At 40.5% G+C, this 16,164-nt stretch overlaps 3 protein-coding genes across 5 annotated transcripts; all 3 read right to left on the bottom strand.

Annotated features, from left to right (window-relative positions):
* Positions 1 to 270: 270 nt before the first annotated feature.
* Positions 271 to 7,381, bottom strand: LOC112771945 (GDSL esterase/lipase At1g71250). Of its 2 annotated transcripts, XM_072224647.1 has the most exons (6): positions 5,519 to 7,381; positions 3,790 to 4,174; positions 3,585 to 3,712; positions 2,905 to 3,147; positions 1,261 to 1,519; positions 271 to 588 (listed from the first exon to the last, which is right to left on the bottom strand). In XM_072224647.1, the coding sequence occupies exons 2-6, from the start codon at positions 4,049 to 4,051 to the stop codon at positions 365 to 367; spliced, it is 1,116 nt and encodes a 371-aa protein (XP_072080748.1). In that variant the 5' UTR covers positions 4,052 to 4,174; positions 5,519 to 7,381; the 3' UTR covers positions 271 to 364. The 2 variants fall into 2 exon arrangements, with proteins under 2 accessions (XP_072080748.1, XP_029151061.1); XM_029295228.2 differs by having other exon boundaries at positions 3,790 to 7,338.
* On the bottom strand, positions 5,618 to 7,306 carry LOC140181509 (pentatricopeptide repeat-containing protein At4g21065-like). The gene has a single exon (XM_072225138.1). The coding sequence runs from the start codon at positions 7,304 to 7,306 to the stop codon at positions 5,618 to 5,620; it is 1,689 nt and encodes a 562-aa protein (XP_072081239.1).
* Positions 7,382 to 13,581: 6,200 nt separating the features above from the next.
* On the bottom strand, positions 13,582 to 16,052 carry LOC112772611 (uncharacterized). Of its 2 annotated transcripts, none has more exons than XM_025817577.2 (3): positions 15,763 to 16,052; positions 14,478 to 14,866; positions 13,582 to 14,402 (listed from the first exon to the last, which is right to left on the bottom strand). In XM_025817577.2, exons 1-3 carry the CDS (start codon positions 15,773 to 15,775, stop codon positions 13,932 to 13,934), a joined length of 873 nt encoding a protein of 290 aa, XP_025673362.1. In that variant the 5' UTR covers positions 15,776 to 16,052; the 3' UTR covers positions 13,582 to 13,931. The 2 variants fall into 2 exon arrangements, with proteins under 2 accessions (XP_025673362.1, XP_025673361.1); XM_025817576.2 differs by having other exon boundaries at positions 14,948 to 16,052.
* Between the last annotated feature and the right edge of the window lie 112 nt (positions 16,053 to 16,164).

The raw sequence follows: 16,164 nt of genomic DNA on the forward strand, positions 1-16,164 counted from the left end.
CTTTTCTTTTCCTTTTTTTTTTTGAGCGAGAAACATGCCATGCACTCTTGTAATGAACTACAAAGTAGTAATTACATATGAAACTTCTCAATAGAACAGTTCACTGCATAATCATATTTGAACTCTCAAGAAACAATCATACGCTAGACATTTATAACACAAGTAAAGCAAATATGCATCAAGAAACAGCTTAAACACAAAAATTATAAAAGGCTTCTAACAACTCAATAATAAATGATATCCATCAATACTAAAATTCACCCTTAGAAATTACTTTGAATTTTGTTGAATAATTATTGATAATAATGTGATCCTTTGTATACCAACTGAAGTTATGGTTTGCCCAATAGGAAATATAGGTAAGCTAGAATAATAGTGCCATCTGAGACACATTAACTGGGTAGCAATCAGAGGATGATCCATTGAATGCTCTTTGAGCAAGAATTTTGTTCACAGCTTCTGAAGGATGAAAGACATCCCAAAACACATACTGGTCTCTGTTTCTGCATGGAATGGAATAGGGTAAGCAACTTATCCGTCCTTGAAAACTTCCAACTCCACAGCATGCTCTACCAGTCACAACAAAACCTGTAAATGAAAAAAATACATCATCATGCCATGATGATAATGGAAAAGAACGTTTATTCTCTAAGACTAAATGATATTACACATGATATTTCTTCATTTTTGACTCTGTAATTATGATATTCTTTTATTTGAAAACATAGACACTAACCTCCTTTGAAGTTTAAGCTTTAAGGCATTTTGTGTTAATAGATTTTATGAAATGTGATAATCACTTTTCTTATAAGCATGACACTAACCTCCCCTAGCCTCATGTGCAATACATTTACCTCCAGGAGAACTCAATATAGTTTACATTATTGCAATTCCGAGTAAACACCCAACCCGGTCCCTGTCCATATCAAATTAGGATAACGCGTTCCCTCACCAAAAAAGTAACGCGATCCCGGCGTGGGTTACTTTTTTGGTGAGGGATCGCGTTGTCCTAATTTGATATGGACAGGGACCGGGTTGGGTGTTTACTCTTGCAATTCCTGAATTTGATAATGTCACTCTTTTTATATAATTTGTCCATATTACCCTCCATTTTCATTATTTTATGTTTTCGGTAATGAGAAAAGCTCATAGAAATTGAGGACAATTTAGGAATAATAATAAAGGAGTGCCATTATTAATTAAGGAGCAGCAAAATACACCCCCTAGATTAATAACCATATAATTAAGGACATTTCTTACCATAAGCAATTGGGTCTTGTATAATCTGCGTGAGAGCTGCATAAGTGTTGCCGTAAACAAAAATTGATGAACCACTGTATTGTGTGTTCAGTTCATCAACCAAGGATCTCAATCTATCATTAAAAATTCCAACCATTGCGTTGACATCATCCACGCACACTCCTGATGGGAAAAGGCCTTTGGATATTTGATTTGGTATGCAACCGAGTGGTCCAACACCTGCCAGCAAGAACTTTCTCAGCCCCAAATCATGCAGACGCTGCAGAATAGTAGCACCTTCCATGTGTTAAGATTAAGCAATAAATGTAGAACAGATTATAGACACTGTTTTGATAGTTTCTGTTATATCTCCTAGCATCTCTCTTAATTACTCTGTTAGTTCGTATAATTTCACTAAATTTTCAATTAAGCCATTATAATTTAATCCCTATACTAGATAAAATTTTAGTTATGTCCTTACTAGTAGTTATCTTATATTATAGAGTAAACTACCATTTCTACCCACGAAAGTTGAAAACGCTGACATATCTACCCATAAAAGAAGGAAATTACCATTTGTGCCCATGAAATATGGGTTCCGCACAACAAAATTATCCAAACACTAAAAAATTACTTAAAATCCCTAAATTACCCTTATCTTCACCACCACTTTTCTAATCTCAAATCCCACTACCACCCAAACTTTTCTTCACCACCACTCTCATCCCCAACTACCACCATCATTGCCGCCATCCAAAATCGGCAAGCTTCCTAGACGACCTCCCTCCAAATAATCTCCGCTCTCTTGGCCCTCCGTTCCTCCTCCCTCAGCGATGCAATCACCCAAACGCGCACTGTCGTCACCGCGGTAGCCGCAGCCGTATCCGTCTCCCCACGCCTCCAGCTGCGCGCCCTATAACTCTCCGTCAGCGTGTCCCTCGACCGCCTCTCCTCCTCCAAACCCTCATCGACCTCCTCTACTGCCGATGACGACGGACCTCTGGTGTCGAACTCCCTCATGGCGGCCATAAAATGCTCCCAGGAGAACCAACGGATTGGGATCTGTATCCTATGACCGTCACATCTGCTACCCCTTCAATGGAAGGACTCTACCCTAAATCCAGGTGCGTCTCTTTCTTTTCTTTGGGTTACAGCAAGACATGGTTGAAGTTTGTACTTGTTCTGTGTTTGGTTGAAATAATCGTTGTTTCTGGAATGTTCCTCGGAGGCACGGGAAGTATTTTGAGTGATAGTAGTGGTTAGGGTTTAGGGTGGTGGTGAGGAAGAGTTTCGGTGGTGGGTTTGGGATTGAAAAAGTGGTGGTGTGGAGTAAGTGGTAGTGGTAGGGAATTTGGAAATTTCAAATAATTTTTTTGGATTTGGATAGTTTTGTTAGCAAAAGTTTATGTTTCATGGGTACAAATGGTAATTTTCTTCTTCTATGAGTAGATATATCAGCGTTTTCAAATTTTGTGGGTACAAATGGTAGTTTACTCTATATTATATATAATCTTAGAATATTCGCTTCTAGAATATTACACAATTGATCCTACATTGAATATAAAAACAAATATTCCAAGAACATTTCAAACTCTTTTAACAAAATGATTAGCAAGGACCTAATTAACGTTTTTTTTTTTCAAGAAGATGCATTGGAAAATTTACCTGAATCTGAGTTTTGTATTGCTGTATGAGTATATCAGCATATGTTTTTGGGTCGTAGAGGAAGCTTGATGAATATAGTCCTGACAAGAGATAGTTGTTTATGTAGTCATTGCTTCCATGATTCACTATTGCCAATGACTTCGCCAAATACTGACTCAAATTCATGTCATCCATTGTTGTCTTCAGCTGGGTTACGGTTGTTTGAAAATTCTGCACCTGCTGGTTGAAGGTAATGCGTGCTCCCTGTGTCGTTTAATCCGTTAGTTAAAATCTGGACATACAGGAATATACACTCTCGTATGAAATTTTTAGATTGCAACATTACAGGGGTGAGTGAGTGGGAGAGTAAAAATGTGTTTACATAGATCTGAAAATTTTAGATGCTATGTTTTTTCCCCCATGTTATTTCTGTTTTACTTGTAAGTGACCCGTTCATAAATAAATGTGATCACGAGATGTGAGAATTTCACATAAAATACATTTTCAAAGAGGTGGTTATTCACCTGAAGATGTCTTTTATATGAAGATGATAACTGAAATGTGGACATATGTTATGTCAATTAATTTAGTTAAATACATTAATAATCACTTGGATCTCAGCTGTCATCTTCACACGAAGACATCTTCATGTGAATAATCGCCTTTCAAAAAATAACAAAACTAATCAGTACAAAGATTACCAGATTTCTCCCCGTCTCATCGAGTATCCCGGCTGCAGCTGAAGCATAGTTTACTCCCCAGGTAATGTTCCTGCCTTGTATCTGAGCAGCTGCAAAAGATGGTAGATATGGATGGCCAAAGAATTCACCTGCAAAACTGTTTTATCAGCTCAAAGATACTCTATGATTTTGGTAATTACAAAAAAAAAGGCAAAAAGTTATGTACCTAGCAGATCTACAAGCATTTTTCCATTTGAAAATCTCCCAGTTGGACCCCATGAAGTATCAATGCCATAAGGTACATAATTGGCCTTTGCAAAAGAGGCCAGGTAGTTGTTGTTCCCATTATCCACTAATGAATCACCAAACACAAACATAGCCGAAAATGGTGGCATCGGTGATCGTGTCGCGGTGGACACGTTGTTTACCGACACAGAAATCAAAAGCAGAGTCCAAAACGCAATCCATACCATTAGCGAACACACCATCTGTTTAGCTCTTTTAGTTTTTGATGCTTTGAAAACTAAATTGAATCAAGTTCTACTTATAAGGAAATAATGGATATGTATTTCTTGTGCTTCTCACATTTATTCTCTTTTTCTCCCATCTTCCTGCATATATTAGGCATTTTCAGTCATGACCATGCTATCTTACCATATATGGTGATCACTTTGGGGTCTTAATGGACACTGAATTATTGCCTTCACACTTCAGAAAACCCCTCACCAGCATGGAAAGTAACAAAAGAAGTTTATTTTGGTTACTCAAGGTGATGCTATATTCTGTCTTCGCACCATAATGAGCTGTATACTTATCAAGCATATATATTGATTGTGCATGTTTTTCGGGTATACATTAAATGTGCTTTAAGAATATGCAAGGAGTTGGGACTTTTTCGATTAAAAATATACATGTACTGCCACCGACAAAACTAAAGAGAGCCAAAACAACAAAGAAAACCTCATGCAACACAATCCATTCAGGGACAGACGGCCAAACATGACGCATGGGCTAGTTGCTTCACAAGGTGGTGCCGTATCCCATATAGCATGAAAAGCATTTGCTTTTATATTATTATATTATTATATTTAGAGTAAATTGGTAGTTTATTATATTTAGAGTCATTTTATTGGATTAATTAAATAATTTATGGGGAAAATGAACTAATTGAACACCCTAATAATTAAAATACTTGGATAAACCTATGGATTGAGAAACTGGACATGGAACAAAAGTTCATGTGCAAATTGCAGGTTGTACCATGTCAGCACGTAGAACATGCATATTAACCATAGATATGCTAAAAGAATTCGTGTCAGTTTCTAATCAAGGAATAGGGTTGGAAGCTTCCGTTTACTTGTTATTTATTTATTCATTTATTTATCTTTTACACCTATCTGGAATGACTTCTAACAAGCACAAATAAGGATGTAGTATTGTTCCAAAGGATATAATAATTAAGATTCATAATCCTTTATCAAATAAAGTTTCAACAAAAAATTATTTACATATTAATATAACCAAGTAAAAAAGAAATTTAAATCTTTCAAACTTGGCTTATCGAAATTCAGTAGAAATGGAAAAGATAGTTTTATATGATATTTATAGTTTGGTGTCCACAGGAACTGAAACTACAATGGCAACATAAATACATAATTTCTACAAATGCTTGATGTTTACATTCAAGATACTAATCGATAAAAGATTACTACATTTTATTTTTAAGCATAATAGTTGTAAGAGATGTGTTATGTGTATATACATTGTATTTGATACTATGTCGACCATATCCTATTGGATGGGCTATGAACCCAAGCTAATTGGGGTCCACATTTCATCCAACGGTGAATGATGTGTGAGTCGACATGGTTCCCACACATCACATAATATGTATCCTTAATATTTTTAAAAATGGAAACGAAAGCTTGTTTAGTGATTAGGAAGTGAAAGTGTACCTGAATTTGGCATGGAAATTATAAATAGATAAATGGACATTGTTGCAAGTTGTTGAGTGTAGGACTTGAAATATAGGTTATAGGTTGAACTTGCATGCTTTACCAAAAATCCCGACAAGAACATGATCCCTTATTGAAATGATGGAACCGATTTCGGTCCCTAATAATGATATCTTTGTCAAAGATACCTGAAACATGCTTCATGAAACTATGACAGTCATAACAAATCCTAAGATTCTTGATAACCCTGATGGTCCTTCTATCCCTATGATAAAGAAGCAGATAAGCTACTGCCAGTTTCTCACTATGATAACCCAGAGAATGTTCTTTCTCCTCCTCTTGGATGTCATGCAGCACATTGGAGGTATTTTGGGTGTAACCTCCAACTTTCACAGTGTCTATAACTGAATCTAGAAACTTTGAAATCTCTTCCCATTGTGGATGAGAATTATCTCCTGATACAAACTCATGAACTGTTTGATCAACATGGAGCCAACTACAGCCAGGCTCCTTTGCAATCCTATTCTCCCTCATCGAATTCCTCAGCCCGGCCTTCTCAACCCATTTACCAACTCCGCCATAGGCGTTCGACAGAAGCACATAATCACCATCGTGATGGGGTTCCAGCTCAGTGATCCGCTCCTTGGCTTTCTCAGCCAATGCAAGATAGTTATGATTCACACAAGCCCCAAGCAGGGTCCTCCAAATAACAGAGTTTGGCTGGATTGGCATTTCCTCCACAAACTTAAAAGCCTCATCAAGCAATCCTGCTCGACCAAGGAGATCAACCATACAACCATAATGCTCCAGCATCGGTTCCATCTGGTACTCGCTTCTCATGGATTCATATACCTGCCAACCCTCCTCCACAAGACCACCATGGCTACAAGCCACCAACGCACCAGAAAAAGCAATGCGATCAGGCTTCAAACCAGACTCCCTCATCCTGTGAAATGCCTCCAAGGCCTCCCTACTTCTGCCATGAACTGCAAACCCACTGATCAATGTTGTCCAAGTAACAACATTCCTATGTGGCATTTCATCGAACACCTTCACCGCCCTGTCAATCGACCCACACCTTGAGTACATATCAACAAGCGCAGTGCCCAACAGAACCCCAACATCAATCCCACTCCTTAAAATAAAACCATGAACCCATATACCCAATTCCAATGCTCCCAAGCTCGAAACCGCAGACACCACACTCAACATAACAACCTCATCGAGTTTCAATCCACACTCCTGGACCTGCATTTGCCGGAAAACCCCAAGAGCTTCAGTAGGCATCCCGTTCCTTGCCAAGCAAGAAATCAAGGAGGACCAAGAAACCAAGTCCCTATGGGGCATTTCATCAAACACCTTAACTGCAAACTGAATGGACCCACGAAAACCATAAGCACCAATAAGTGCATTGTGAACGTAGAGACTGGAGTAGAATCCAAGCTTGATAATGAGTGAGTGGAGATGGTGAGGGTCAAGATGGCTTTTCAAGGCGGTGAGGACAAGGGGGAAGGTGAAGTGATCAAAAGGGTGGTGGGGGGTTCGGTGCATGAAGGCGAATAGGGAGATGGAGAGGGAAGAAGGGGTGGTTTTGATGAGGGTGTTGAAGAGGAAGGGGTCGCCGGGGACGGTGATGGTGGGCTGGCTGAGGAGGAGGGTGGCTGCATAGCGTGGAGCTTCGGGTAGTGGCGATCGGGCGCACTGGAGGACGAAGCTTCGGAGGGAAACAGGGTTGGAATGGTTCCCCGTTTTGATGAGGTTAGCGTGCAGCTTGTATACATTGTTCATGGTTCATTGTTCAACAACAACGTCGGATATTGTTTCTAAGAGACCCGTTAAGTGGATCTTCTAAGAGACCTGTTTAACAACATTCTTTCTTCACACTAGAATGGACTTAAACCCAAAATTCTCCTTGACATTCCTGCACTAAAATTGTTTTTGAGGTTTTAATCCTTGAGATCGACAAAAATGCATTACATTAGTCTCTGACTCATTTTTTATTAATGGCATAATGACATGGTGTGTTAGTGAGACGTGTCACTCCATGATTTAACCACGTATAATGGTATGATGATGTGTTGACTAGTGACACGTGGCATGCTGATGTGAATGGTTGCGCCACGTGTGGATAGTTGCACCACGTGTCTGTTTGTGTCACATGTCGTAACAGTATTCGTCCACGTGTCATCTATTATGTCATGATTGTAGATGCACCAAATTAGTCCATCACTTTACGTTAAATGACTCATTTTAGTCCCTAAAATTGAATGTCGTGCACCAAACTAATCCCTTCACTAGTTTTTTCTCCTTTTTTTTCTATAAATTCAAAATTATCAATGATACAACCGTTATACGTCGGTTACGAATTATAGCTCGGCGAATCCCTTTTTAATCGGCACATTAACTTTGCCGACTTTATGGCATTAAACCACTATGATCGGTTACACAGAAACGGTCAATAAACGGCCATCATCTCCGAGTTATAAAGGAAACAGCTGAAATTGAAAAGGTAGATCATCGTTCTAAGCTAAAATAACTCTTCAAATAATTCTCTTTAGCTGACTTGAGCGTCGGAGTGCTTTTTGCAGGTGCTCCCCCCCTTGTTTCACTTGGTGGTCGAGGCATATTGAAGTTCTCCAACAAGGTCGGACGTTCAACCCTCCAAGGAGACATATAGCTCGGCCACAACCAGGCAGGAACATTTGGCGCCCACCGTGGGGCCGAGGTTATAGAAAAATTTTCTTTCTAGGCCCCAAAATACCCTAACATCCATTAATGGCTGATGTGCCTCCCCCTTCTACGTCCGAGCTCCTTCGGATGGTAACCGAGCTTCAGCAGGCAAATCAACGCATGGCTGAGGCAAATCAACGTATGGCGGAGGAAAATCAAAGAATGCAACAACAAATTCAGCAGATAGCCAACGCCCGCCTTGAGCACAACGACACCCATCACGGGCGAAACACCAATGATGAGCATCAATCCCACCCAACGCATGTTTCGGAAACCCCTCAAGATGATGATGGCGGAGATCCCCATAACAATGAAACCTCGCCCAACGACGAGGAGGATGAGCCTGACAACTCGGCAGGACCTTTCACGGCCGATATTATGAACTTTCAACTGCCTAGACAATTCACATTGCCAACGACTCTAACTCCATATGATGGTTTGGGAGATCCAAAGCAACATATCAAAAAATTCCGATCTATCATGATCGTTAACGGTGCATCTGATCCTATTTTATGTCGTTGTTTTCCATCCTTTTTAGATGGTCCTGCACTTGACTGGTTTTGCTCTTTGCCTGCAGATTCCATTTCACGTTTCCAGGAGTTAGCAAAACAGTTTGAAGATCATTTTGCGGCATCAGCAATATATTTACATGATTCCGATTACCTGACGACTGTTAAGCAAGCCCCTCAAGAAAGTCTGAAGGATTATATCACCCGTTTTACAAAAATAGCCATGCGGATCCCCGACCTTCATCCTGAAGTACATCTCCATGCCATCAAAAGCGGCCTCCGCCCAGGAAAATTTCAAGAAGCTATTGCAGTATCCAAGCCAAAGACGTTAGCCGAGTTTCGAGAGAAGGCGAAGGGGCAAATCGATATTGAAGAACTTCGACAAGCTCGGAAGGCTGAAAGGTCGTCGGCTACTAAAGACGACGACAGACCTCGGGACAGTAAGAAGAACTTCAGACCCACCCCCCGCTATGAGACATATACTCAGTTTAATACGAAGAGGGACGATATTATTAAAGAGATTCTGAACTCCAAATTGATTAAACCCCCCGTAAAGCTGGCAGTTACCCTGAACCGAAGAACATCGACAAAAGCAAGTACTGCACATTCCACCAGAAGTATGGTCACACAACCGACGATTGTGTGATCGCCAAAGACCTGTTAGAACGCTTAGCAAGACAGGGACACCTTGATAAATTCATCTCGGGTCATATGCAGAAGAGAGCTATTCCGACTTCAGATCCATCACCTGCACCACCATCATCATCATCATCGAAGGACAAAGAAAAGGCTCCTGCTCAACCTAGAGGCATAATCAATTGCATCTCAGGCGGTTATGCCGGAGGAGGACAAACAAGTTCGGCTAGAAAACGTACATACAGGGCCATGTTAGCACTTGGAGCTACCACGAGCAATCCTCAGCCAATGCCAGACGTGCCAGAGATGACCTTCTGCCAGAACGACTTTAGTTGCCAGGACACCAACTTGGATGACCCCGTTGTCATCTCTATCCAATTGGGCGACTTAATAGTTCGGAAAGTGCTGCTAGACCCAGGCAGCAGCGCCGATGTGTTATTTTTTACTACATTTGAAAAAATGAAGCTAAGTACTAACATTTTACAACCATCTGCAGGAGACTTGGTCGGATTTTCAGGAGAACGAGTTCCAGTTATGGGTTCAGTGTGGTTACAAACCACACTTGGTGAGCAGCCTTTATCTAAAACACATGATATCCAGTACCTTGTTGTTGACTGTTTTAGTCCCTACAACCTTATCTTAGGAAGACCTTTTTTAAACAGATTTGCTGCAATTGTATCCACTGTTCATCTGTGTGTCAAGTTCCCTGTGCAGGATAATATTGTCGCCACAATCCATGGAGACCTACAAGAAGCCCGATATTGTTATAATACAAGCCTAAAGCCTATCAAGAGAAGTTGCGAGCGGCGTGTAAACTCCATCAGTGCCGAACAGCCAACGCTGGCCGAGCTTGATCCCAGAGCCGATTTTCAAGATCGTCCATCACCAAACGAGGAGCTAACAAAGCTTATATTAACAGATGACCCGACAAAGTTTACTTTCATAGGATCCTCCATAAAAGACAAGGAAAGGGAAAAGCTCGTCCATTTTCTGCGGGAAAACACTGATCTATTTGCTTGGACATCAGGAGACATGCCAGGCATTGACCCATCTGTCATTACTCATAAATTGGCATTAAGCCCGGCCGCCCGACCAATATCCCAGAAAAAACGAAATCTTGGAAATGAGAAGAGGCTCGCATCTATGACCGAAGCCAAAAAGCTCATTGATGCAAATTTCATCCGAGAAATCAGGTTTACAACCTGGCTGGCCAACGTCGTCATGGTAAAGAAAAATAACGGTAAATGGCGCATGTGCGTCGACTTTACAGATCTTAATAAAGCATGTCCTAAGGACGCCTACCCTTTGCCGTCTATTGATACTTTAGTTGATAACTCTTGTGGTTATGGTACCTTGAGTTTCATGGATGCATACTCTGGTTATAACCAGATCTTTATGCATCCATCAGACCAAGAAAAAACAGCCTTCATTACTGAATATGGTAATTATTGCTATAATGTCATGCCTTTTGGCTTAAAGAATGCAGGTGCAACATACCAAAGACTGATGAACAAAGTCTTCGAACAACAAATAGGTCGGAACATTGAAGTATATGTGGACGACATGGTCGCCAAGACGAAGGTCGGCCACTCCCATATTGAAGACCTTGCTGAAATTTTTGGCCAAATCCGAGCTTATAACATGAGGCTCAATCCGGAGAAATGTGCCTTTGGTGTTCGAGGAGGAAAATTCCTCGGCTTCATCCTTACTAGCCGAGGAATTGAGGCTAATCCTGAGAAGTGTCAAGCAATCCTTGATATGAATAGTCCCACAAACATCAAGGAGGTTCAGCGATTAACAGGGCGGTTAGCAGCACTATCCAGATTCCTACCATGTTTAGCATCCAAGTCCTTCAGCTTTTTCCAATGTTTAAAGAAAAATACGACTTTCCAATGGGATGAAAACTGTGAAATGGCCTTTAACAGTCTAAAGCAATTTCTTTCTGAACCCCCTGTTTTACAGAAACCCAAGGTTGGCGAGCCGTTATATTTATATTTGTCAGTTACTGATATGGCAATTAGTTCCGTCCTTGTTGCAGAAACTAAGAGTGCTCAACGGCCAGTGTATTTCGTGAGTAAATCATTGCAGAATGCCGAGCTTCGCTATCCGAGATTAGAGAAGCTCGCCTATGCACTAGTTTTTTCGGCAAGACGACTACGCCCATATTTTCAGAGCCACACTATCAATGTTAGAACTTCTCAACCATTGCGACAAATACTCGCCAAGCCCGAGCTTGCAGGACGGTTGATAAAATGGTCCATTGAACTCTCCGAGTTTGACATCCATTATCAACCACGAGGATCTATCAAGTCACAGTACTTAGCAGATTTCGTGGCCGAATTCACAGGATCAAGCTCGGATACGAATATTGCAGACTGGACATTATTTGTTGATGGGGCTTCAAACCCTCATGGGTCTGGAGCAGGAATACTTTTGGAAAACACGGAAGGAGTTGTTATTGAACATTCTCTTCGATTCTCATTCAAGGCTAGCAACAATCAAGCCGAGTATGAAGCCCTAGTCGCCGGGCTCAGGTTAGCAATTGAACTACATATTGACAATTTGCAAGTTTATTGCGATTCTCTTTTAGTTGTTCAACAAGTAAAACAGAGTTTTCAAACTAAAGACCCAATTTTGTCAAAATATTTAGCAATTGTCAAAGACCTCATGCATCGTTTTTCAAAAGTTGAAATTAACCATATAGCGAGAGATCAAAATCACAGGGCCGACATATTATCCAAACTAGCTACCACTCAGTCACACACTGCCTCACTTTTACAATCCACCCTCCATGAGCCGAGCATAAATATACTTAATATCTATCATATAGACGATGAAGATAGTTGGCAAGACCCATATATTCAGTATCTTAGAAGTGGAGAGCTTCCAAAAGGCCTCCAGAACCTAAAAACGTTCAAAAGACAGGCATCTTTCTTTACATTACTGAATAACAAATTGTATAGGCGAGGCTATTCTCGACCATTGTTAAAATGCTTAGACAGGTCAGAGGCCGACCTGGCCTTAGCTGAGGTACATGAAGGTATTTGCGGAATGCATTCAGGAGCAAGGAGCCTAGCACAAAAAATTCTTCGTGCCGGTTTTTACTGGCCGACCATATGGAAGGACAGTCAGCAAAAGGTCCGAACGTGCGACCATTGCCAAAAACATGCCCCGATTATTAACATCCCTGCCGAGGATTTGCATCACTCAACGGTAAGCTGGCCATTTAATCAATGGGGGATGGATATTTTAGGACCTTTCCCTACAGCTCCAAGACAGGTAAAATATTTAATTGTTGCAATTGACTATTTTTCTAAATGGATTGAGGCTCAGCCACTTGCTAAAATTACATCGGCTCAAATGATATCATTTGTCTGGAAAAACATAATTTGCAGATTTGGTATACCTCGTCACATCTTAACTGATAATGGTCGCCAGTTTACCGACCATAATTTTAAGACTTTTTTACAGAATTTAAAGATAAAGCAGCATTTCTCCTCAGTAGAACATCCTCAATCCAATGGCCAGGCTGAAGCTGCAAACAAGGTCCTCCTTCAAGCTTTAAGGAAAAAGCTCGACGATGCTAAAGGACTATGGGCCGAGCTTGTCCCAGAGATTTTGTGGGGTTATAATACATCAACACACTCCGCAACTAAAGAAACACCATTTCGTTTGGTATACGGATCGGAAGCGATGATACCCATTGAGATATCACAGAGCTCCTTAAGGACACAAGCCGAGGATTATGACCATGCTCGACGAGCCGAGCTCGATTTACTAGAGGAAGTGCGAGCCGTAGCGGCTGTGCGCCATAAAGCCTTACAACAGCGAATAGGTCAGCGCCACAATAAAAGGGTGAAGCCAAGATCCTTCCACGTCGGAGACTTAGTATTGAGGAAAACCGAAGCAGCACGAAGGCCACCCACTCATGGAAAACTCGCAGCGACATGGGAAGGCCCCTACCGTGTTCACCAAGTGCTCGGAAAAGGAGCATATCGATTGGAACAATTAGATAGCACGGTACTACCTAACACTTGGAATATTCAATCCTTGAAACAATACTATAGTTAGCAATGCAGAATGCTGGCACTCTTTTTCCTACCTTGAGATTTTTCCTAAAAGTTAGGTTTTGCTCAAGGAGGTTTTAACGAGGCTAGCTTACCAAATTCAAGATGTAAAGGTACTGCGTCAGAACAATATTTATCTTCTTGTTACGACTTACTTTGTTTATGAAAATCTTATGTTACATACTTATCCATTCACAAACGGTATCTTATCAACACAAAAGTCGCATTAGACTCAAGTGCGCAAAATCAATAGCTGACAATCTTTCAGCACCTAATAATGATCAAACCCCATATGACGGTATCAGCTAAGCAAAATCTATGACAATAAACTATTCAAATATATTGTCAGCAAACAAAATAACAGTCACTAAAGGGGCCATACACACTTTAATCAAAGCACACAGTGTTCATGAGAGTATTAGCATCCCTCAACACATCACAAAATATAAAACTAATTACTTCAAACATTTCTTAATCGGCTAAATTATTATTACCCTCTTCCTCCACAACTTCTTCATCATCAACCAACTGACCATCCCGAACCACCTTGCTCGGATCCAAAGCGGTAAAATCCTCTTCAGGATGTAAGAACTTCGCTTGAATAACGGCACGTTCAAAACCCTCGGCAAAAGCATCAAGGATCTCAGCTTCATGATTAGACTCCATATGTTTCAATTTTGCTGTAACCTCAATAATCTGGTCGCTCATTGTAGACAGTTCATTTACCTTTTTTCCTAGAGACTCTACTGCCCTTTCATGATCCTCTTTCACAAGTTTCAGCTTTTCTTTTGACACTGACAGCTCCTCTTTAAGCTCGGTAAGAACAATTTCCTTTGACTTCAATTGCTCCTTCAGCTCAGTTATCTCTAAACTATTACCCAGCATCATCTTATGCCTTTTTTCCTGACTTCGCCCGATGCTAACTAGTCGAAAACCTAGAACCTGCCCAATACCAGAAAATCAGTTAGAAGTTTTCAAAAAATATATACATATATCATTACATGAAACAAAACCGACCTGCATGAATTGATCTATCCCAACATCCCCAACTTCCTCAATGCGAGCAACGTCGGGAGCAGATTGAACAATCTCATCCGCCAAGACATTGAAAGGGAACTTTTTATCCCACACAGACGAGCCATCACCCTCTTCTTCGAAAGAATGCAGCTTTTCTTGTTTAACAGTAAAATTCGATAACTCACTCAACGGTACCGCTTTTTCCCCTTCCTCCAGATTAATCACCTCAGATTTTCTCTTCTTAAAAACAATACCCTTTTTCTTCTGTGCCGGTTGGTTAACCTCAACCTCACCCTCTACCTTCTCGGCGTTTGAAGAAGACCCTTCAAAATTTTTCATTTTAAACCGGGCCCTCATGCTCGAAGCCGAAACTCCAGGAAACCTCCCGCCTACAAAAGAAACACAACCTTATTGAGAACAATTAAACAATATAAGCAAACCCAACTTACGTAGCGCAAACAGTGCCTCACCAAGGTATTGCACAACAGATGCTTTATCCTCTTCCCAAGGAAGCAAATCCGACACCGATACTAAACCACCTCGGTCAACCATTTCCATCAAAAAACTTATAATACATTCATTCCGAGGTGTTATTAGTTCAGGCCCTAGGATATGATTGGGTTGACAACACCAGTACAGGGGAAACTTCTCCCCAAGATGTTCATCTAAATAGAATGGAAATTCTTCATCTACTGGCTTTACCTTGAAGAACATTTCCTTAAAATCTTTGAAAGAAGATTTATATAGTTTGAAAACAGAAAATCCAGGAGTACTATTCAAGTTAATCCAGAGACCTTTCCATACACCCTTTGCTTGAAACAGGGAGAAAAAAAGTTCCAAATCAGGTTTAATCTCCAAAAACTCCATTAGGATTTGAAAACATTTAATGAACGCCCATCCGTTAGGATGAACTTGAGAAGGTGCGCAATTCATTTGGGTTAACAAATTGCATTCAAACTTAGTAAAAGGAAGTTTTACAGATAATTCCTCAAGCACACAGCTATACATATAAAAGTTTTCAAAACCTTTACTTCTATGAAAAATTCGATCCGTACGGTTGCATGGCAACAACTCAATATGAAAACCAGGTCTGACCATCTTAGACATATTCAGACCCTCGAAACTCTCTCTGTCAAAGAACAGAGAAGCCCTTATCTTCACATCATCATCTACCCATTCATACAAATCATCATCCTCTACTTTAGGAAAAGCTTTCACCTTTTTGTCACTCATTTTTCTTTACAGAAATTAGGAAAGAAGCAAATAAGAAAATGCAGTTACTTACCTCTTCTACTCATTGTTTTTGAAGGAAGATGAAGTGTAAACAGCAAACTGTAAGCGGAACCTGAAAAGAAAATTTCCTTTTCCCATTCATTTAATGAAACCCTTTCAATTCCAAGCCGTAATCATGGCCATCAATCCAAGACCCACTTCCAACGGTTCCAAGCCTACTTAGGAACTTGAGCCTTGCATTGAAAACTGTTGACATTCATTTATACCATCATAGCAGTTACTTTTTTAACTAATATTAATTGACGTTACAAAGTAATGAGTCAAGTTGAACTGGGGGCTCCATCCCTGCACCGAGCTATAATTCGGCCATTTAATTTCAAAAGCTCAACCTGCCTCATTTAAAACACAGGCTAAGCTTGGGGGCTGTGATACAACCGTTATACGTCGGTTACGA

The sequence above is a fragment of the Arachis hypogaea genome, chromosome 18 (genome assembly GCF_003086295.3).
Source record: "Arachis hypogaea cultivar Tifrunner chromosome 18, arahy.Tifrunner.gnm2.J5K5, whole genome shotgun sequence".
NCBI classification, from domain to species: domain Eukaryota; kingdom Viridiplantae; phylum Streptophyta; class Magnoliopsida; order Fabales; family Fabaceae; genus Arachis; species Arachis hypogaea.

Excerpts from the sequence above, each read along its gene's own strand:
- LOC112771945 (XM_072224647.1), bottom strand. The coding sequence starts at position 4,051 with ATGGTGTGTTCGCTAATGGTATGGATTGCGTTTTGGACTCTGCTTTTG. Across the intron at positions 3,148-3,584 it reads ATGAGACGGGGAGAAATCTG|GGAGCACGCATTACCTTCAA; the intron begins GTAATCTTTGTA and ends TAAACGACACAG. Across the intron at positions 1,520-2,904 it reads AATACAAAACTCAGATTCAG|CGTCTGCATGATTTGGGGCT; the intron begins GTAAATTTTCCA and ends ACTATTCTGCAG.
- LOC140181509 (XM_072225138.1), bottom strand. The coding sequence starts at position 7,306 with ATGAACAATGTATACAAGCTGCACGCTAACCTCATCAAAACGGGGAAC.
- LOC112772611 (XM_025817576.2), bottom strand. The coding sequence starts at position 15,710 with ATGAGTGACAAAAAGGTGAAAGCTTTTCCTAAAGTAGAGGATGATGAT. Across the intron at positions 14,867-14,947 it reads ATCTGTTGTGCAATACCTTG|GCGGGAGGTTTCCTGGAGTT; the intron begins GTGAGGCACTGT and ends TTTCTTTTGTAG. Across the intron at positions 14,403-14,477 it reads GGATAGATCAATTCATGCAG|GTTCTAGGTTTTCGACTAGT; the intron begins GTCGGTTTTGTT and ends GGTATTGGGCAG.